This window comes from Sus scrofa, chromosome 3, assembly GCF_000003025.6.
Source record: "Sus scrofa isolate TJ Tabasco breed Duroc chromosome 3, Sscrofa11.1, whole genome shotgun sequence".
NCBI lineage: Eukaryota > Metazoa > Chordata > Mammalia > Artiodactyla > Suidae > Sus > Sus scrofa.
In genome coordinates this window covers 95111719-95135243 of record NC_010445.4, presented here as the reverse complement: position 1 = coordinate 95135243, position 23525 = coordinate 95111719, and the positions used below count along the sequence as shown (strand labels likewise).

At 37.9% G+C, this 23525-nt stretch overlaps 1 protein-coding gene across 4 annotated transcripts in view; it reads right to left on the bottom strand.

Annotated features, from left to right (window-relative positions):
• Positions 1305–23525, bottom strand: part of SRBD1 (S1 RNA binding domain 1) — a 224887-nt gene continuing 202666 nt past the window's right edge. For 3 of the 4 annotated variants that reach the window (XM_021087562.1, XM_021087563.1, XM_021087564.1), the window contains 2 exons: positions 5635–5819; positions 1305–2199 (listed from right to left, as the gene is read on the bottom strand). In XM_021087562.1, coding sequence (XP_020943221.1) covers positions 1910–2199; positions 5635–5819 — 475 coding nt within the window. In that variant the 3' untranslated portion in view covers positions 1305–1909. Of the gene's footprint in view, positions 2200–5634; positions 5820–5847; positions 5977–23525 lie in introns of all 4 variants that reach the window. The other variant, XR_002342735.1, reaches the window with a different exon arrangement.

Below are 23525 nucleotides of genomic sequence, written 5' to 3'. Positions count from 1 at the left end.
TCATTCTTATTTAAAAAAAGCATTTGTTTGAAATTACATCTCAGGCTTCAGAATAAGACTCTTCAGGTGCATTCACTCACCACTGATCTACAAATTATGAAACAGGAAGAACACTGGGAAGGGTGGACAGGAAGATCAACTAAAATTACAACATTAAGATCAGCTGAAGGCCAGTAAGAAAGAGAGAAAAAGCATTTCAGAAATGAAATCATCAGGCATGATTGGAGTTAAGAGGCAAGAGTGGAATTATACAACTCTTAAGGGACCCACTGCGTTGAAAATATCTGTAAGAAAAGAAATCTATGTACAACAGTTGGAAGGCTGCATATTTTGAGAAAAACAAACCACCAGGCAGAACTGTCAATAAACACAGTCCGACTTACCACCCTGTAAGAGACTCTTACCATTAAAGTGATCATACAATTTACTGTCCAGAATGGGGCACTTTGGGAATAAAAAAAGGCAGTATTAAAACTTAAGCCGGGACAAGGAGTGGTTACCAGCACTGTCCCAGGCAAACAAGCAGCATTGATTACTCTCTTTAATAACTCATTACACATGAAGAAAAACGTGAGAAAACTCATTCAGTCACACAAATGACGCCATCAGGGAAATCAACCACAGCAACTAGTCCAGCGCAGGCTCTATTTAAATCATTTTTACCTGTATGGTCATGCTAATACTTACCATCTCCATGGACTAAAGACAGAGTTAAAAGTCACTTACTTTAGCTATTTGTTTTCCTTGCCCCTTTACACCAGACCGAGAGTCAATCTTTAGGAAGGAAGGCTATTTCTATCCCCATTTGAAGTTTAATCCTGATGCTTATGAAAGAATATGCCTAAATGGGAAAGGTGGGAGGGGGATAAGTTAGGAATTTAGGACTAACATATACATATCACTATATATAAACGTACATAAGTAACAAGGACCTACTATACAACACAGGGAACTCCACTCAATATTCTGTAATAACCTAAATGGGAAAAGAATCTGAAAAAGAATGGATATATGTGTAAGTATAACTGAATCACTCTGCTATACACCTGAAACTATCACAACATTGTAAGTCAACAATACTCCAATGTAAAATAAAAATTGAAAGAAACAAAGAAAAAAAAGAAAGAATGAATATGCCTTTTTGTGCTAAGTCAAACAGAGTGTTATTCTTCAAACTTCTAGAGGCTTCCCTTTCCCCCAAAGGCACAGCTGGCCTCTGTGAAATTTGTATGAATATGTGCCACATCTTCTCTAATCAAGATTGACTCTGAGGTCATTCACCGAATCAACATAGCAAAACATGATCACTAGCCACAAAATTTTATTGTAGGGATCAATACATATATCCTTCTGAGAAACGTTTTGAGCCATTCACTTGATGGTTATGAACACATCAGGATCTGTTTTATTGGTATATTTTTGGTTTGCTTGGCAAGGGAAAGCCATGATTCAAGTTCAAAATGCCTGATTAAAAAAAAAAATCTATAAAAAGAGAGGATTAAATACTGCCAGCCCTACTGTGTCAAGAAACACTGTATAATTTAAATCAAGAAGGTAATTCCATAAGTCCAGCAAGGCATGTTGGCAAGTAGAAATGAAACAATCTATTATACAAAATGCAAAAGGAGTCAAAGATGAGTTATAAAAAATAAAATTTTGGTCAGAAAATCATTATTACTACATAAAGCCACATAAAGATGTCTATTAGTTGCTCTTTTTAAGGGGAAAAATCAAACCGTTAGCTCTCTATTTATTCAGAAGGAAGAATAGGGAAAGTGTTTGGAAAATACTTCTGATACTAAGTGAATTCCCCTGCATCTGCTATCTAGAGTTCACAAACATCTCACTTATTCTTGCCAACCTGCAGAAATGAGGGAATAAAACCAGCGTTTTGCTGTCAGGGGCCCACTCACAACACCCGGATAAGGTCCAGGGTAATCCTAGATCGGGGAATGTCAATGTTAAGTACTTGGACTTCCACTCTTTCTCCAGGGCCCAGCCCAAGACTCCTTCTCTTCTTTGTCTTTGAAAGTTTTGCTTCTGTTACATTTCGTATGGGAATCAGCCCTGATCTCCCTACTCCTATATCCACGAATATTCCAAACAGGGTGGCATTCTCGACTTTGCCTGTGAGAACGGTCCCAACCTGCAAGTCTTCCAAGCAGACTATGCTTCTCTTGAAATCAGGTTTGTCGAAATCTACGAAGAAAGCGGAAAGACGACAGAGTAAATAATAAAAGCACTGTACTTCTTAGACAAAACACGAATTAGTGAATAAGTATCAACTCTCTATCAACCGTGTGCCCAGACCAGTATTAAGCACTGAGAGGGGGACACAAAAGGAGCTGAAGGAAGATACAGGACTGCCTTCAGAGAAAAGGCATCCTCGTTGGAGAAGCAGCATGAACAAAGCAGAAACAATTCAAGAAAATTTACTTAAACACTTTCTTATCAAATTCTGCCTTGATAACCTGTGAACATTAGCACTATACGTAAGGGACTGAGAACAGCGGAGAGTCTTATTTTTCTCCTTACGAAGAGGTGAGAAAATATATTTGCTTAAAGAATATGCAAGGCTAAATTACAAACACTGAGAAAATAAGACTCCTGGAAAACGAAGATTGGGAGTTTTCCCCAAGGTAATCAATCCTCAAACAGCTTAAAGGCGGGTATATATGGATCCAATCAAAATGTGTGGATTCCTGATTACCTATTGCTCAGATACCCAGATGAGCTAGTACCTCATTTCCTTCCTCCTCTTTCAATACAATTGATAAAACACCGATTAACTTTTATTATTATCTCCTGGCCAGGCACTCTGCTGGGTGCTGGAGATAGAACGAAGCAAAGATCTCTGCTCTCAGGTTTTTTACAGTGTTTTTTTCTTGCTCACGCCAGTGTACGTTTCTCTGTTCCTTAACACTATCCCCTCAAAGGTAGGCATAAAGCACGCCAAGGAATCATTATGGCTTTAGTTAAAGCAAAACCAAAACAACAACAAATGTTTTATGATGGAGAAAGCTACAGCTAACAATTTAAACGGGGCTTTTGGATTATCTGCGGATTCCATTTACCCATGCTCCTCTTGGCCCCCTATCCTAGGATTACTGAATGTTGATTCTAATAACAAAGAACACATTCTACGCTTGGATCTCCTTTTACTAAGACCTCATTTTCCCCTCCACCCATTCCATTTCCTTTTCCTCCACAGCTGTTGGCTTTATCCTGATTACTTGTTAAAGCTATCCTTTACATTTGTATTAACAACTGGTCACCTCTTGGTTCCCCTCTCCCTGTTCCACCTCACTGGAATCAGGATTTTTTTGTTTTAATTCACCTTTTCCCTTTAACACAAAACAAAAACCCTCTTTACCCCTCAAATCTCATTTTCCTCATAAAAAAGGAATATGCTAATGCTGGATTTGATTGTGTAGAATTCCAGTGAATTCCAAAAACCAGAAATGGACTGAATGAGCTATCACACTGGGACAAGGACTGTGTCAAAGCGAAACTAAGTTTCAGAGGTAGGATGTTCTTTGAGGCCCCAGAGTCACTGTTTTTATGCTTAGAAACCCCTTTTCTCCTATTTTTTCTTGCAAGCGTCCAGCTGTTACAGATTCCCCAAGGGTTCCTGATCAGCTGCTTAGTTTAATTTTGCATGGAAAATCAGAGTCAAGATCTACTTAACATGTTTCTGAAGACAGCCTGGGACACCGAGAAATCAGAAAAATCCTCCATGTACCAGGCAAACTTTAACACTTTGATTGCCAAGGCTACATACTCAGTCCCCTGTCACTAAGCTGCTTCTGAAGGACCCAATTATGTAACCAGCAACCAGAGTGTTAATAAAATAGAACTGATTATGTCACTGGAAAAACAGAAGACAGGATGAGTATGAAGAAAGGATGAGGCAAGAAAGCAAATAATTTTGAGAAAATGGAGAAAAGAGACATTTAGAAACATTCAAAATCTGCCGCTTCAAAAAGTATGACTGACTGACTGCCTTCCTTCTTGGGGATGTTTTTAGTATTAAAATGAAAGTTCTCAGATATCTAGAAAACCGTGACTTAATGCTAGGGCCAAAGTCTGTTCCAAAGAGATTTATTTGAAATTTTGCTCACTGCAGTGATAAATACTGCAGTAACTGGTAAGCTCAGTTCAGAGCCAAGGTACATCTGCTTCTGCTCAACCAGGGGCGTCACCAGGTAAAGACCAACCTAGCTGTTGGTTGTTTCATTGAATATAATGTGAGTATTAATCTCTGCTCTGAGTCTACAGTATAACTGGGATAATGAAAAACAAAGAGGGACAAGAAAAGCCAGTACAGAGCATATTTACCAGCCCTCTACTGCAGTGTTCTAGGCATACTGCCCGCAAATCCTGCCCTGTTTGAAAATCACTGTTCACCTAGAATTCCTGCTGGACAATGCCCATGGAATTCACATATAAGAATACCTCCAAAGGGGGATGGATTTGTCTAATGAAATAACCTCTTTGGATGGACTGCCCAGAGGCTTCTACTTCTGCATCTTTGGCACAGCTCTTACTGTATGTTTCATTTTATTTTTCTTCAACTTAAGAAAAAGTTGAGGAGTTCCTGTCATGGCGCAGTGGTTAACAAATCTGACTAGGAACAACGAGGTTGCAGGTTCGATCCCTGGCCTTGTTCAGTGGGCTAAGGATCCGGCATTGCCATGAGCTGTGGTGTAGGTCGCAGATGTGGCTCGGGTCCTGCGTTGCTGTGTCTCTGGCGTAGGCCGGTGGCTACAGCTCTGATTGAACCCCTAGTCTGGGAACCTCCATCTGCCGCGGGAGCGGCCCTAGAAAAGGCAAAAAGACCAAAAAAAAAAAAAAAAAAGAAAAAGAAAAAGTTGAGGGAATGGTATATTGAGCTTGCTGGGTATGTTTTTAAATTCCCTTAAACCTTTCCAAAGAAAGCATCTCAACACAGCCTAACCCAGAATGAACAGAGCCAAGCCCTAAATGTGGAATCATAAAGGTGAAGTGAGACAAGTGCAGATTCATTTAAATTTCAGGGCTTCCTATTCAAATTTCTTTGGGAAGTAGGTCATTTGATACCTTAATACCTTCTCACCGGGTCATTGCTCTCAACAACTATGGCTGTTATACTTCCCTCACCATCTACCTGTGCTGAAAGCTGAGAGCACTTTTAATTAGAGGGAAAATCAGCAGAGAGATAGCATCTTATTTGTTCAATGTAGTCATTGACAGAGAATCCAGGTACTAGAAAGGCTGTAATTTAGGGAGAAGATGCACTTTAGTTTGTGAACTGAATGCTTTACCCTGGACTTCTGGCTCTTATGAGGTAAAAACAGCTTATAAAGGGATTATGAAACATGTGTGCCTCAATGCACATAGCAGCACAGGCTTGATGCACTTAGTCTAGTGTGATAGGAAACAAGCATGGGACAAGCAGTCTGGAGACTTGGCTTTAGCTTTGGCTCTGGATTCTAACTGCAATGACTTTGAAAGAAGGTCCCTATGCTTTAGTTTTCTCATGTACAGATGGGAGAATGGAGAATCCTAAGGGTTAGGATTGTTGAAAGGGACAACACAGTTAATGACGTGAGCTATGCAAGTGAAAGGTGCTGTCATTCAAGTTCAATTGTTTACCTGTTCGAAAGTCAAAGGTCTCAGGCTGGCTGAGACCATCTATAATGACCTGTAAGGTGTGTACTGTTGTTTGCAATCTTTCTGCAATTTTCTCTATTCCTTCTTTTTCAAGGAATGAATTTATTTTTTGTTGCATTTCAGGCTTTCCAATCTCATTCAGTGTTCCTCCAATAAATGACAAAAACCTGCAGAGGGGGGGAGAAAAACACTCACCAGTTATTATTTTCCATTTTCCTTATAAAGGTCACGCTAAAATGCATTCATCTCAGATCTATATATCAATCAATCAGCTGGTCTTTACTGAAAATCTACCATGTGTCCCAGGCTATATCGATGATCTGCCTTGGGGAAAGAAAGGGAGAGGATGATTTCAGGTTTTTGTGCTACTTTCCAATGAAGCACCAGCTCAGAATTAGCATCAGAAACGTTTCACAGTGCAGGGTTCATTAGCATTTAGCGTCATACGTATTTTCTAAATAAGAACATCTATATTTGCTTTATGTTTCTCAAAATTTCAGTTAGGAAAACTTCTTTGAATTAAATAAGCTATGAGGCAAACAACGAAGAGATGATATCAAAATGTGGCAAAATATCCTATAAGCATTGCCAGCTGTTGACAAATAAATTACTCTATTCATGTGCTCTTTACTTCTGTGTACCCATGGTGACAGTGTTACCTGTGTAAGCATACTATCAACCTAATAATTGTCAAATTCCATCAAGAGTCAAACCTCACATGGACTAAATAACATCAATACATTAAATATTCAGAGTCAACAGAAAAAATGAGGACTATCAAAAAAAAAGTAACTTTCAAAATGAAAGCACTGTTAAGCAAGACATCAATTACATAATCTTAAGATGAATATTACTTTACATATTATACAGTTGCAATATTTATAAAATGAAAATATCTGCCTTTCTCAATTTCCCTTTGCTATGTTTACCATTTCCCTTGCTTGTACAGCTGCCTCTCAATTACTTGACTTTGGAGTTCTGTAATAAGTTAATTAAGCAAAAAACAATAGAGGGTTAAGATGAATTTCCCTTCAATTTCATCTGAATATTGGGCTGTAGCTTACTGTCTTCCTATTCTTTGGCTGGGTATTTTCCTACATCACTGAGTTCCATTTCCTATGATTAATGGCTCTTTAAAAATGTCAACACAGTAATCAGACAGATAGTGATACTAATGCCCTCAAATCCTTCCCTCTAAGGATGTTTCTGGAATACAAGCAGGGAAAAGAAAACTGGTGGAGGCTTGTCCATGATCAGAATTGGGAGGCATCCCATTTGGCAGGTTGCTACATGATCATGAAAGGAATGCTTGTGATTTCCAGGCTTTTCTGCATTGTGGTGTTCAACTAGAAAAGGCCACGCCAGTGATAATCCAGTAGTGATAATCTGTTATCTGGTGGAGAAAGCTCTCTCATCTCTCATTTAACCATGGCAACCTCTTTGGGTTCACATGTGTAACCTCCTATGTTTCCAGAGTCATATTTTTAGTCAAAAAACCGATTCACCTAAATTCAACTTATGTTCTTCAGAATATGTTTTGGTTAATAGTCTAATGAAAGACCAAGGAGTTGGTGCTTGGGCCCTTCTTTTCAGAAATGAGCTTCCACTCCAGCTAATGGCCAGTGAGATGCACACTGTATGTCTGAGTGTCCATGGCTTCTCCAGCCCACTAGGGAAGCAGCGGTATCTACTAGTGCTGATGGATGGGCAGTAGCACATAGGGGCCTGGTGACAGGGAACAGCTGCTAAAGCTTGGACTGACAGCACAGATGACACATGACAACCTCTGCCCACAGCCAACTTGCCTGCACAACTTTCTCAATAATATGTGCCCTGCTGAGCAGACTTCCCTGATATCTACCTTCTTGGCTTGACCAGTCTGCAACTGGCTATTAAGCAGAACATCTTTCAAATCCCCAAGATTCTGGCTTAGAATCAACTGTTAAAATGCCAAAAAAGTATATTCATGAGCTGAAAATATATAACTTTGAATATCATTTCATAATTAATAATAAAAGTAAATAAAAGGCAGAAACTTTCCAAAGACTGTACAAGTCTTGGCCACAATAACAAAAACACTGGCTCAGGAGGCCACTTAGAGTCTTAAGATTGTGTGTGTGTATGTGTGTGTGTGTGTGTGTGTGTGTGTGACTAACTGCTACTTAAGTCACTTCCATATAAAGAATTCTGTTTATAGTGGTTGCAGATGTCAGAAGAATATTGGCCTGTTTAACCTGGGTGCATATTTCATATATCATTTTCACCCTCACACACACAAGCCTGAGGGCACTGGTAACCGAAATCAATAAGAAAGCACCAAATTGTGCTCCTAGCTAATGCTTCAATATTGATCAACCCTATTTTTAAATGACTATGGGACAAAGTCAGATGCTCTTTTATTTTGAAAACTTTCCTAAAGTTATAATGGTTGCAGGAAAAGGAAAACAGGAAACAAAAGGGGAGAGGGACTACAAAATGAACTTGGAATAGCATTCTGATTGACCCCTCTGTTACTGGGTTTCAAATATATGCAACTGTAAGTGACGGGGAATGGTGTTTTAGGCTCAGTAGCCACTCAACAAACATGTGTACTTTAAATACCCTTAGAATAATTTATTCTACATTATTCTAAATTTTCACTCTAGAATTGTGACAATATCCAATGCACGGTTTCATTTTAGAATTGAGTGTAATGAGTAATACTCAGTACAAAGTACTTTCTGGCTCAAAAGTACCACATAAAACACACTGTACTTTATGAAGCTTCGAACGAGAAGGTTAGTGAACATGTTCTGAAGCACATGTGCCAGGCACTGTGCCAATGCTTGATAGATGTTCTCATTTAATCCTGGCAATCATCTTAAAGGGTAGGTATCACAGCATACAGAGAGGGAAATATTGAGGTTCAGGGAGGCTAAATAACTTGCCCAAAGCCACACAGCTCTTTTTTTCTAACTGGAGTTTTATGTTATACATCTCAGTGTGTGCCTGTTTATAATTGCAGTTACATCAAAATTAAAGTGCTATATTTTGTTAAGATATAAAACACAATACTTTGGGTAATGTTTCACCAGCACATTTAATGGCAGATTAATTTTAAACATTAGACAGTTAACACTGCTAAATCCCACAGAGAAATTATTATATAAATGCATTTAGGTAGACAGTTCTCTCAAAAGTCAATGTGTTATTACAATCATAGTCTCATTTTCTCCACTGTCTCTGAACAGCTTTTTCAGTTTGCTGAGGACTGCTGTCTGAGCTGCTGTTTTTATTTAATATGTAATTTCATCCATCTTACTTAAAGTAAGAAAGTAGCATAAATGCAACAAATAAGCACATCATGTTCTTTTAGCACACATCTGCACAAAGTTAAAATGCAGACCTTGGAGCAGAGACTGCTTGTTTTTCAAACAGAATGCTATATAACCTAAAATTGCTGATATTTTCAACAGAAACTTGTTACAAATATAAGTCGTCCTCCCCCCAAAGGATAAGAAACGTCTTCGTAACATTTTTCCTGGAGAATAAGAAATTCTCAAGATTCATAAGACTTCGGATACAGCCATTCAGTTTTATGTAATCATTTCCAGCATGGGGAAAAAAATTTAGAAGCCCAGGACTCATTACATTAAAGCAACATGATACCCTACAGAGCACAGAAGAACCATGGTGATGCAACTCCATCACTTTAAAAACAACTTAATCTTAGCATGTGCTTTCTGAGCCAAACACACAGGATTTAAGACTCCACAAAGAACCGTGCTGTAAGGGCAAAGTACTTCTAGTTGTCTATCCACTCTGGACGCTTTTAAAAGAGACTTTCATACTTGTTTATTTTTATCCATTAGTTTAACTCAGCTTTAAAGTAATCACATCAATAAACCAATAAATGCAAGAGCACAGCCATTTTAGAAAAAGTAGTTACAGATAAAGCAGGTCATCATTTGTAATACAGGCAGACATTCAATGATTTTAAAAAGAGCTTATACTGCAACCTTAACTGTGATTATAGAGCAAGCAGCAGAACATAAATGAAAGTCCGGTAACAATTTGTTATACAAAAAGCCACAGGCTCTCTCTATATTTTTAACATTTACCACTCTTAATATGAAGGACTAAACATAAATTCCAAAGTGCAAAGGAGGAAAACCTGCTAACCCTTTACACTATCGAGTCGGAGCTGAATTCACCCAGGTGAGCCTGCAGCAGTGCACTGCAGTTTTACTTAAAGGACTGTGGTTTTGCCACATCTGCTGCTTCAGCACTCAAATCAAAGAGGTGGCAGTGTGACTTGCATTTTAATCGTCGTCAGAGAATCTTTCGAACTTCTAACCTCTTTATTAAAAAACTCAGAAAGTGAACTGGGCCAGAATCCTTAAAAAGTTTTTGTTTAAAAAAAAAAAAAAAAGAAGTTTTTGTTGGTGCAAAGTCCACAAATACTGGTGAAGTCAAGTAAGAGCGCATTTACAGACAGGCCCACAGAACACCTACTGTCCTGGAGAAGGCTAGTAGCTATCTAAAAAAGGTAATAATGAAATAGCTTTTCCGAACATATAAGCAGCTACGGAAAGTTACAGCAAGTAATTTTTCATGAGAATGGCTTTTTGAAAACTTACACACTGAAGATCAACTTTTAGAAAACTATAACCCTCACAGAAAGGGTAATTAGGCCCTTACAGACTCTGATCTCAGAATAGTTTTAAATGGTATGCAGCCTTAAGGGTGGTAGTGGAGGCACTTTTTGCATCATTTGGAGTGTCTTTGGAGCAACTTCCTGCATCTAAACACACCCTTGGATCTGTGAGCAGGAGAAAACAACTAGAAGAACCGAAAAGGAGATTCTGCCACAGATTAAGGAAAGCAGTTTCAAAAAAAGGCTTGGTTTATAAGCATCAGATTGTTACCTGCTTCTAACTTCTGAAGAGCTTAGTAAATGTTTCCTCCTTTTTCAAAGGTCTGTTACACATGCATAGAAACTGGATACTTGATGCAGATTGCATTAATTGTATGTAGGAGAACATATCCTTAGAAAGCTGTTTTATTTTATTTTAGCAATTTAATACACGAAATTAACTTTGGCAAAAAAAAAAGCCAATTAAAATGTGTTTATACAGACATCCTCTAAAAGTCTGAGATTTAGAATGATCTTCTCTTTAGAAACAGTTGAAGAAAACACTGTTATATAGTTACATAAAACAAAATACCTAAGATCAGTGAAATAATAACCAATGCCACAAAGAATAAGTAGCACTGTATTGTATGTAGGCTTTTCCTATTTCAGAACTACTTCCTAGATATGGTACATTGTGTGATTACGATATAATTAAAACTATAATAACCCCCCAGATGTACATACCTATACAATGAAATGAGTATGAGTATATAAAAATTAAAATGGGAAGATATTAATGTATTGAAATGTTATGATTATTGCTCTAAAAATTTCTAAAATCCTGTCTTAGAACTGCATTAGAAATAAATTTACAAGTGACAAGGAAAAGTTTTCTTAACATTTTTAAAAACAATAACCCCCCCCACCCCAAATAAATAAAAAAAAAAAAAAACAGAAAAAAAACCCTCAACAACCCAATATTACTCAGTTTGATTATCCTCTTTTCCATTGAGTCTGTTTTTATAAACACACAAACTTGCATGCATGCACACACACACACACACACCCATATTCTTAGATGATAAAGATCTGCTAAAATCAAGGCTCTTCAAAGGAATGTGACAAAATGCTGACACCAGTTAAAAATAATTTAGAAACTCACTCAGCTTCCTTTACTAAGTATTTATAGCAGAAGATGACTGTGAAAAATGACAAAAGAGTCTCTGCCTTGAATGAGCACAATCTAATTTAATAATGATAGTATATTGGAAAAAATAATATTCCACTTCTAGCATCTCTTTTAGAGGTAGGACTTTACATGCAGATAAACAGATACTTTGAAAGTGCTCAATAAAGATGATTTCATTTCATTCTCTCAAAAATTTATTGTGGATATAGATTTGCAGATAAGGGAATCAAAACTCAGACAGATTAAGTGACCTGCCCAAAGTCACAGAATTGAGACCACAAGACTGTATCTAAGGTAAGAGTCACCATTTATCCCTTCTTCGTTAGCGATCTTTAACTTTGGGGGGTTTTCAATGTAGACGGAAGATTCAGATCCCAGATAAAATTTGGCACCCAGGATTGCTGCCTGGGAGCAATTTATTATTATTTTTTAAACCAAATTCAAAAGGAAAAAGTTTGGCTCTTTTTGAGTTACCGAATAAGAGTTGAACAAAATTAAGTTAGTGGTTTCAAAGGCAGCAGACTCTCTACAGCTCAAAAACACTGTGTTCAGAATTCATGTAATTTAATTTACTGTCTGTAAAGCCGTAATGTGGATTAGTGCCTGAGAATATTTGAAAGAGGAGGGCAAATAAAAAAAGTAGTATTCAAAAACATACAGGCTAGTCATGGCAGCATTGAAATGAAACAGCTTTGGCACTACTAGGGGATAAAGCTCATGTATTGGAATAAAGGACTTTCTTCCTTGGGAAATAGCCTTTTTTATTACGAATTCCATACTGTCAAGGAAGCCTCCTTTCAAGAAATTTGAAAATGCCATTTCCCTAAACCCCACAGTTTACCTCTGAATGGGCAGAGCCATTTTTATTCCATTTAAAGAGTGGGCAATTGAGGTCAAAGTAATTTGCTTATGGTCACACTCAGAGTCAGAAGACAGGCTAAGATTAAAATCCATAGATAGACTGGGGACAGGAAGGGGGAGAAGGAGATAATTGGAGACTAAATCAATACCCTACTGAGTTTCAGGCTCCAGACGGAGTGATCTAAACCTGAAGAAGAGAAGAGAAGGAGAAGGGCAAATTCTTTGGAGATGGAAGAGACTGAAGCAAGCACAACTTTATGGCTGTCTCGCAACTCTCCTACTTCTCCTCCACTAGGTACTAAAAGGCTACTCCAGGATATAGGAGAGAAACCAGTGTTTTCTCCAGCTCCAGGACCCAGGGCCAACATCAACAATGTTAAATGATATTATAATTTAATCGTATCTGGGTCACATGGTAAAACATTTTTCTCCTGGGAAATAATTGTAAATGCACCCTTCACCTATCCACTGCCTTTTCTTTTATGACTTAGCTTGACAGCCCCTTCTCAGTCACAACAAAAACAGTAGCAATAATGACCACAGAGGTAACAATAGCTTACTCTCCCCCAGGTGTTAAAAATGTTATGTATGTTGACTCCTGTAATCCCGTGAGATGGCTATTATTATTATCTTCGTTTAACAAATAAGGAGAATGAAATTTATTAATAGGTAAAGGGGCGTGACAGGGAGGTTCAATACCTTTCCCAGATCACATAGGCACAATTTGAATCCAGGCAGTCTGGCACCGTACTGCCTCCAGAGTGAGCTCGGGGAAAGTTAGGTACCATCTCAGATTCTTAAACTTCCTATTTACCTCTACCAGCCTTGCCCCAATCTTGACTTGGTATGTGCTGGAACAGTGTATAAGACGTTAGATATGACATCAATTCCAGAGAATCCCACATCCTGGTCAGCTGCTTACTCAAGTACGAAGAACTTTCACCATTTTTCTCTTTTGTGAAAGCACTTTGGAAAAATATGGTGAATGTTACTTCCTGGGAATTACAGTAAGATGTTTGGGTTTTTAAATACAGTACTAACAAGGAAAAAACCCCACCAAAAATCATTTTTAGTAATCTGTCCTTTTATTGTCTTTATATTTTAGGTTTGGCCTCTCTTACGATGCTATGTCTGTTTATAAAAAGGCAATCTAGTATTATCTAATCATGGCTTCACAGAAGAAGTTCATGTGGGGTAACTAATTGATACACATCCTGAGACATCAAAAGCCAGCAAAGGTTCTGCCTTAATTTTCACATCTGAATGCTGCCAACTCTTGTGAGGCAAGTCCAGAAAAATTTAAGAACCTTCAAATTTGCAAATAACTTCTTAGGTCTGTTTACCTAATCTTCGTTTATTTTACAGCATTGGTGCTAGGTTTCTTTTCGGGCAAGTTTCCCACAAAGAAACATGTTTTTATCATTGCAGAAGTTAGTTGGCACACGAATACAGAATAAAGCTGTGGTGGATTTTAAATGTGGGAGGTGTGCTAGACACACTTATTAGACTAAGTGACTTACTCCTCAGAAAAATTACAGATCACCGCAAGTCATGGGCCCTCTGGGTTGCTCCCAGTCGAAACTATGTATGTCAATGCTCTACCGATGCCATTTTGTTTTGTTTTTAAAACAAAAACAACATAAACCCGCAGCATTTACAGTTGCTTCTTAGCTAGAAGTCTTTTCTTCCTGCTGGGCAGAAAGCTAAAGCTGGGAAGAATGTGATGAAGTCTCTGAAAGCAATGCTCAAAGAAGAGTTCAGAAAAGATCAATCGTTGAATAGGAAAGGGAAAGAAACACAGGTTGGGATGTGCTCAGTCCTTAAAGGTCTTCAGTATGGGCCACTAGTCACCATCCGATTTGACTTGTGTTAGCTCCATGGCAGAGAGCAAGGTAGGACCTCTAAAGGGCCTCTTCACCCTCTAGGCCCCCAACTGCTTTTTAGCCCAAGAGCACCAGTTGGGATCCATGTATTCATTTATGTAATCACAGGAAACTTGGGTTAATTTTACTTTTGCGCCCCCCCCCCCAAGCTTCATTGACATAAAACATTGTGTAAGTGTAAACTGTACAACCAGTTGATCTGATACACTTAGGACTGCACAATGATTATGACCACAGCATTAGTTTAACACCTCTGTTGGGTCACCTAATTACCATTTCTTTTTTGGGGTGAGACATGTAAGATCTACTCTCTTAGCAACTTTGAAGTATATAATAGAATATTATTAACTACAGTCACCGTCTTGTACATTAGAGCCCCAGAACTTATTCATCTTGTAATTGGAAGTTTGTACCCTTTGACCAACTTCTGATCCTAAAACTATGACACAAGCTTTTTGTAAATTAAGAGTAAACCCTATCTGGCTTTTATACAGCAGATCCTCCTGTCCCCAAGTAAATATGTTGTCAGGTTATGTGATTACTCCTGTTCCAGGCCTGAATTTTAAATTGATGGTTGTTTATTCTCTGAAAACATACTTTTCAACGTTGATTCGAAAGGGTCAGAAAGAGGCACATGAGCAGTAATAACAGAAATATCATAGTACTATTATAGTACAGACAAGGATATAAATCATCCCTGGATATACATTTATCTAGTCCACTATTTTGCTGCTGCATGTCATATTCCTGCTACACAGGCTATTAACCACTTTTAGAAAGTATCTTCTAAAATTTTTTTCCTGATGGCCAAAAGAGAAATAACAATTAAATACTAGCTGAGGCTTTATCAAAATGAGTGCCGAGTGACAGTCTTAACATTAAATTTCCTGGCATTTTTCAAGTTAAATTAAGAACATAACAACTTTCAAGCTTAACTATCTGGAGTGAATCAAATTCTTAATGCAACAGATTCTTTGGGAGAGTGCCAGGTCTCACTGTGACATGTACAAATCAGCATAATCTGTAGCACAAAGCACTACCTCCTGGCACCTTATTCAAGAAAAAACGGGAAATCGGATACTTGCCTTTGGCTCTCTTGATCAACCAGAATGGTAGGACAAAAACAGAGGAGGCATGGGGGAGTGGCAACCCCTAAATAGGCTGTTTCTGGACTTCATTCTACTCAGAGCAGCAGTTTTACTCATGGCTGACACTGGCCAACACAAGGAAATGACCCATACATGGAGGCATCATGGTAATTTCTAAATGACGGCAGAAAATGGTAAACAATCCTCTTTCATGGCCCATCTCTATTTTCTAGTCTGCAAAGTCTAGGAGAGCCTGGGCTCGGGACCCAATACTCTGTGAAGGCATGGGATTCAACCTGGGTCCTAAAATCCCTTCAATTCACAAAGGATTCTGAAAGAATTTATTCAACTCATGAGACGGGCAATGGCAGAAAGATGATCAAGATGTTCTATCAATAGTTTTGCCTACACAACTGCACACTGACCTCGGCCAGTTTAGACTGCAGAGAAATAAAGCTAGATACTTCATCTTACTCTATGAAAATTACCAATTCCTAAGTTCTGTTTCTTCAGTGTTCTTCTATGTAGTCCTCTTTCATTCTCTATTTCTACATTTATTCTTTCATTAAACAAATAGTGCCATATCAGTTTGTGTTAGGTGCTGAAGACAGAGTGGTAAACCGGATTCATGTGATAACTTGCCCTATTGGAACTTACAGCCTACAATTGTAAAATAACCTTAAATTTAACTGCCTCTAGCCTAGCAAATCTGGTATGAAGTTTTCAGATGCATTATTTATACTGCAGAGACAAGGACAATTGGAGAGGCTCACAGCTTTAACCACACTATTCTAGTGTGTCATACTTCTTTTTCACCATCCAAGTCTATTATGAACAAGTGGGGGAAAGTGGAGTACTGAGGCCTACAGCAAAAGAAGCCGTTTTCTTTTTTCTTTTTCTTTTTCTGGCCATGTCTGTAGCATGCGTAAGTTCCTGGGCCAGGGACAGGACCCGACACATGGCAACACAACAACATCGAGTCCCTAACCACTAGGCCACCAGGGAACTCCAAAAGAAGATTTTTAATTAAAAAAATTTAAAACTGATATTCTTTTTCTTGCTTTTATACTAGACTGGTCATCTCTTAAGATCCCCGATGTCTAAGATCAGTTCACTGGTCCCCATATTTTCTTATATTCCTTATGGTTTCATTTTTACTCTATGAATTTTACTTGTGACAACTTTATTTACCACTTAGAATATGCAAAAGCACTGTGGTAAGGGCCTGAGGAATATAAAAATGAATAGAGGTGGTTTATGCTTTCAAGGAGCTTACCAAAATAGGGAGCTTTAAAAATAAACAACTTTCAACAAATAACAACAAATAATCACACTAGAGGGTCAATAATTAGTAAGGGCTCTTTGCGAAGCACAAAGTTGTTCACAGGAGAAAGAGGTCATTTCCAGATAGGAGTATCATGCAGGGTCAAGGCTTTTGGACTGAGAAACTAAAAGGATGAAATGCACCGTCTGAGATGAGGAAGACTGGTTGCAGCAAGATCTGGGGAAAGACCTAGAGTTCAGTTTAAGGCATCTTATGTTTGAGATGTCAAGTAGGCGGTTACATGAGTCTGGAATTTGGAAGAGTGGATTGAGGTAAGCTTATAAATTTGAGAGGCATGTGCTTTACAAAGCCGTTAAAGCCATGAGACTAGAAAAAACAACTAGGGGAGTGATCAAAGTTTAGTTTTTCAACTTCTCTCTTCTCAATTCCTGTCCATTACAATGAGTTTCCCCTTCATCCTCCAATGTCTCTGGAATTTGCATTATTTTTGTCATTCATATCCACAGTTACTGTCTTTCATACCCTTCATTCAGTCTGTCAGCAAATCATATTGACTCTACTTTTAAAATAGAGCTAAAATCTGACAACTTCTCACCAACTCTTCCATCATCTTAGTCTCAGTCATCACCATCTTTCATGTGGATTACTGCAGTTAGTCTAACTGGTCTCACAGTTTCTACCACTAACCCCTTACTTAATACAGCAAACAATGGGATCCTTTTAACATGTAAATCAGAGCATGTCACTCTTCAGCACAAAACCCTGCTGTGGCTCCTGACTTCCATTAGAATTATGGCAAAGTCCCTCAAATAGCCTCCCAATGCCCTTTCGACGTGATCTCCTATTTTTCTGTCCCTTGCCCACTCTGCTCTAGCCACAATGGCCAACCCGCTATTTCTTGACCATGTTAGGCCTGCTCACCCATTAGGGCCTTTACAATGGCTGGTCCCTCTTCCTAGAACACTCTTCCCCCAGATAACTGCTAACTCCTTTTCTTCCATCAAGACTTTGCTCAAATGTCACTTTGTCAATCAGGCCTACCCTGACTACCCTATTTAAATTTGCAAGCACTTATGCATAACCCTGCTAATCCTGATGCCCATTACTCTGCTCTTTCTCTTTTTCCCATTGCTCATATTACCTTTATCATACTACACTATTTTTTTTATGTTCGTTGTATATCATCTGTCTCCTTGAGAGCAGAGATCTTTGAATGTATTCCAAAACTGCAGAACAGTACCTGGAATATAGCAGGTATTCCGAGGTTATATGTTTAATGAATGCACGAGTAATTTCATCAATTCTAGCCTCAACTGATGGAAAGATAGTGGTGCCATTAACCACTCATCATGGGATAAGAGAAGACCAATTCTTTTTGTTTGTCTGCCCTGTTTTTCTAGGGGCTAATAAAGAGGATTAATGACAGGAGAGGAGGGAGTTATAAAGGAGGATAAGCATTTTAGTTTTAGATAAACTGAGTGCTAAGATATTCATGAGAAAATCTCTTGCAGGCAAATGGAATGGGAGAGCTAGAGCTTAGAAGGGCGTGGACCAGAGATGTTGCAAAGAAGAATTGGAATTATCAGCGGAGGAGTGAGAGATAAAGATAACTATGTGAGTGGATGCAATCATTCAAGGATACATAAAGAGTAAAAGAAGGTGGCTAATGTAAAAATGTGAAGAATATCTACTTTTTTTTTTTTTTTTTTGGTCTTTTTGCCTTTTCTAGGGCCACTTCCCGTGGCATATGGAGGTTCCCAGGCTAGGGGTCGAATTGGAGCTGTAGCCACCAGCCTACCCACAGCCACAGCAATGCGGGATCTGAGCCGAGTTTGCGACCTACACCACAGCTCACAGCAACGCCGGATCCTTAACCCACTGAGCAAGGCCAGGGATCGAACCCGCAACCTCATGGTTCCTAGTTGGATTCGTTAACCACTGTACCACAACAGGAACTCCAAGAATATCTACATTTAGGAGGGCCAGAGGAAGAAGAGAAGTCAGAGAAGACAGAACATGAAAACCAAAATTATGGGAGAAGATCAGTAAGCCAATGGTGTCAAATGTAGCAGAATGGGTATGTGGTTTAAGGACAGAAAGAGGCCACCGGTTTTGACAATCAGGAGATCATTATTTGAGAGAGTAATGCCAGAAGAGAGGTAAGGCTTCTATCTATAAAGGCTGGGAGAAAGCAAGCAGGAAAAATCAGAGGCAGACAATTCTTCTGAGAAGTTTGGCAATGAAAAGAAGGAGCACTGAGACAGAAGTTTTAGGAGGAAGTAAGATAAAAAGTAGTTGCTGCTTTTAGCTTGTAGAGAGTGAAGAATGGGGGAGCATATATGTCTATGGGGCCAAATAAAAAAGAAAAAATTATGGTGGCATTAAAAATACAAGAGACAGTCTTAACATTGCACAAGGTTAAAAGACTTTATTCACTTGGCTGCCACTCTCCAACCCTACCTCCGCCACCTTTTAAGTGAGGTAACTATGATTCAGAGAGAGAATACCAACGTCAAGGGTCCTTAGTGCCAACCAGCGAGAAGTCAGAGTAGGAAGAGAAAGAGAATTAAGAGATGGAAGGAAGGGTAGCTTGGGGAAGTATGGGACAGAATGCCTCAAGATATGGACACAATCTAAAGAGGGTAGCTCTGACTTTTTTCAGTGAGGTAGGACATGCAGTAAATCAGCTAAATGTGAGCAGATTCTGAAACAAGCAAAAGAGATTTACAACAGAATGGGTTCAAAGGACTTCTGAAACAAAACCTATCTGTAGCAAGAGTAGGTTTCGTAATCCCATGTTCCCTTTGTATCTTCCATAATATGGATTTTCTTACTATTTTTATTTTATGATTTTTCTTTTTTCCATTATAGTTGAGTTGTAGTGTTCTCTGAATTTCTACTGTAAAGCAAAGTGACCCAGTCATTCATATATATAGCTATATACATGTGTGTGTGTGTGTGTGTGTGTGTGTATATGGGGGGGGGAGAGAGTTTTTTTTTCTCACATTATCCTCCATTATGTTCCATCAAGAGTGACTGGATATAGTTTCCTGTGCTATACAGCGGGATCTCATTGCTTATCCACTTCAAATGCAATAGCTTGCATCTATTAAGCCCAGTCCATCCCATTCCCTCCCCCTCCCCCTTGGCAACCACAAGTCTGTTCTCCAAGTCCATGAGTTTCTTTTCTGCGGAAAGGTTCATCTGTATCATATATTAGATTTCTGTGTTTTTAAATTGACATTTCCTAAAGACCTTGCATTATTCTGTACTCTTTCACTCTTACTACAAAACATCTCTGGAAGAGGTGAGTACATTTCTAGGATGCATGTGCTACTCCTGCTCTTCACCCTTCTCCTCTCTTAAAATGAGGAGATACTAAATGTGGTCACCATGGAGCTGCTTATTTTGAAATGTACAGGTCATAATGAAAGGAATTCTTTTCAGTGCAATATTCAGGAAACACCAAATCTGCAGCAGAACAGCATAAAATTCTACATTACCCTTTGCAAAAAATCCACCTTCTACACATCCCTTAATAAAATAAATAGGCAAAGTTTCCTATATTGGAGGAGGTAATGTTTTCTCCGGAGGAAAGACAGAGTCTAATTTCATCCATGTGATGACAGAGAGTAACACTCAAAGCTAGCGTATTTCTGATGCTCTTTTCTTTTCTTTTCGCCTTATGAAGCACACATAACACAAGTCGTTACATTTTTGTGCTTAACACAGACTGTCTTTAAGGGTATGCTAATCTGAAAGACCATTATGATTATATTTAAATCTAGCTCCAAACTAGCTTTTTAATTGTGAGCTCAGACTTTGGAGCATCACAAAAGTGGTTCAAATCTTGGTTCTACCAGGTGAATTATGTTAGGCAATTTATTTCACCCATCCAAGACTTTGTATACCTGAAGAAGTGGGAATATCAGGAGTACTAACCTCATAAGACTGCTGTGGAGTTTAAATGAGGTGATGCTTCTAAATTGACTAGTAATAAGGAAATATTCAGTGAATGTTTGTTTTCATTGGACTATTAACTACTCTCCAAACCTGACCTGAGCTATATTTTCCTGTCTCCAGCCCTTTAAAATAGCTCTTTCCTCTTTCCACTGGCTAAAATCCTTAAAGACATCACCCAAATGTCACTGCCTACATGAAACCTTAGGTGAAACCCCTGTCTGAAAATGAGGTCTTTCTCCCGTGAACAACATTTGCACTTCACAAGGGCACTTAATAATTACTGACCTCTATTACCATTATTTGTAAGCTTCATTCCCCCTGTTATGGTAGGCTCCTTAGAAGCATAAATCACCTCTGTTCATTCTTTGTATTCTTCAGGCCCTACCACAGTGCTTTGTATGTCTGAAGTGATGAATGGAATCATTAACAATTAAATTCATAGATTAGGAGTTCCCATTGTGGCTCAGCAGAAACAAATCTGATCAGTATCCATGAGGATGCAGGTTCGATCCCTGGCCTCATTCAGTGGGTTAAGGATCTGGTGTTGCTGTGAGCTGTGGTGTAGGTTGCAGATATGGCTTGGATCTGGCATTGCTGTGGCTGTGGCGTAGGCTGGCGGCTACAGCTCTACTTTGACTCCTAGCCTGAGAATCTCCATATGCTACAGGTGTGGCCCTAAAAAGAAAAAAAAAAAAAAAAAAAAATTCATAGATTAAAAAAATGACACCATAAAGGACTTGAAAAAAATATGGAGAACACTGAATTGAACTTAGAAATCAGATATCTTAAGAAAAGACCAATTTGCATTAAAGCAAGAAAAAGAATAATAGGTTTATTTCATAAAATTAAACATTCATATTTTAAAAATATGAAATATGATAGCATTATAAGCATATATAAAATTAAAGAAACTGGAAAAACTTTCAGCCCATATAAAAAATGCTTTAATATTTAATAGAGAATCAACATGTAAACAAGACTTTAAAAAAGTAATATAAATAATAAAAGTAGTAAAGAAAAGAAAAGCAGACTTTTTAAAGCCCTTAGATGACTAACTTAGGACACTGAATTTCATGATCTCAATTTTCTAAAACATGAATGTGAGAGAGAATACCATAAATACAAGAGTAAAAAGATTTAATGGCTTCATATTTTGGCATATTTCTAGGAATGACGTCATAGTAGGGTAGCATTAGAGCCATTTATGTTCCTACTGGTTTTCTAATATAACTAAAAATGAAATTTACTGCAATGGAACTTACTTTTATAGAGCTGAAGTCAAACCAATGATGACTTAATCACATCCTTAATGAGCTTTTCTTTCCTGGGAAGACACTGTTGTAACACTATATGAAAGTATCAACTACCTGTGTTGAGTGATGTCTATACTAAGTAGATTTGAAAGCCAGAAATGACTATCATAGTTCAAGGTAGATAATAGGAATGGTCAGCTAAATTAGATAAATTACCAGTTTTTGTTTCTGGACTTTAAAGGTCAAGAGTTGAACTTCGTATGGAGAAATTTCCCATGAAAAAGTCCTCAAGTACTCTGCTTCCTAGAGACAAGCTACTCCCAAAGGAAGCAGAGAGAAGGGTGAAGTCACTGGTAGGGCTTTTATGCTCTACATGCAGAAACCAGCCCATGTGAAAACTGGCAGGAAAGTCTTGTCCGACAGGCAAAGTTCAAGATTTCTCAGGCTTGAACATTGCTGGTGGCATTTATAAAATCAGTATGTACTTGGCAATGTATATTAAGAGCCACATAAATTTGCAAACTCTTTGGCAGAGGAATTCCACTTCTAGGAATCCATCATAAGGAATTGCTACTAGTATTACTATTACTAAATTATTACAACTTGATGATTATTTAGCCTTTTAAAGAGGGGTACACAGAAACAAAAAAATTGTGCTTGTATTAGAAAACACATGGAAAAACTTATAAATCACATCAGAACTAGGTAATAGAAACAAACAAAAATGTAAAAAAAGACATTGATTTGCATATAGCAAAATGCTAATTTAGCACCCATGGAGATGTTAATTCTTGTAAGAAGTCTACAAATCCATCCATACATATGCATCTTCTTAAGCAACAAATACTAAAAATACAATTGCTATGAGACCACAGTTTTTTATACTAAAAAAATGAGAACTATGTGTTAGAATTAAGAATGCAACAAGGGGGGAAAATGTAATTGTAATGTATACATGTAAGGATAACCTGACCCCCTTGCTGTACAGTGGGAAAATAAAAAAAAAAAAAAAAAAAAAAAAAGAATGCAACAAGGATGCCCACTCTCATCACTCCTATTCAACATAGTACTGAAAGTCCTGGCCATTGTAATAGGCAAGAAAAAGAAATAAAAAGTATGAAGATTAAAAGCTATCTATTTGCTGATAACATAATTGTCTATATAGGAAAATTTAAAGCATCTATGAACACCTACTAAGAACTAGTAAGTGAATTTAACAAGGCCACAGGATACAAAGGTTGCTATAAAAAAATCAATTGTATCTCTGCCTATTAGTAGCAAACAACTAACAACATATTAAAAAATTCCACTTACAATAGCATTAAAAAGCATGACATACATTTAAGAAAACATATGCAAGACCTCTACACTAGAAACTAAAAACACTGCTGAGAGAAATGACAGAAGATCTAAATAAATGGAAAGATAAAATAAATTCATGATCAAAAGGCTCAATAAATAAATATTATGAAGACATCAACTGTCCCTACAGACTCAATGTAATCCCAGTCATAATCCCATCAGGTTTTATTTTGAATATAAATTGACAAGCTCATTCTAAACTTTATAGGAAAATGAAAATCATCTAGAATTTTCAGAGCAATATTAAAAAAACAAAGCTGAAGGACTTACACCCTCTGACTTCAAAACTTAGCTTTAATAAAGTTGCAATAATCAAGATAGTGTGGTGCTGACAAACAGGTCAATGAAACAGAGAGCCAGAATAGATCCATACA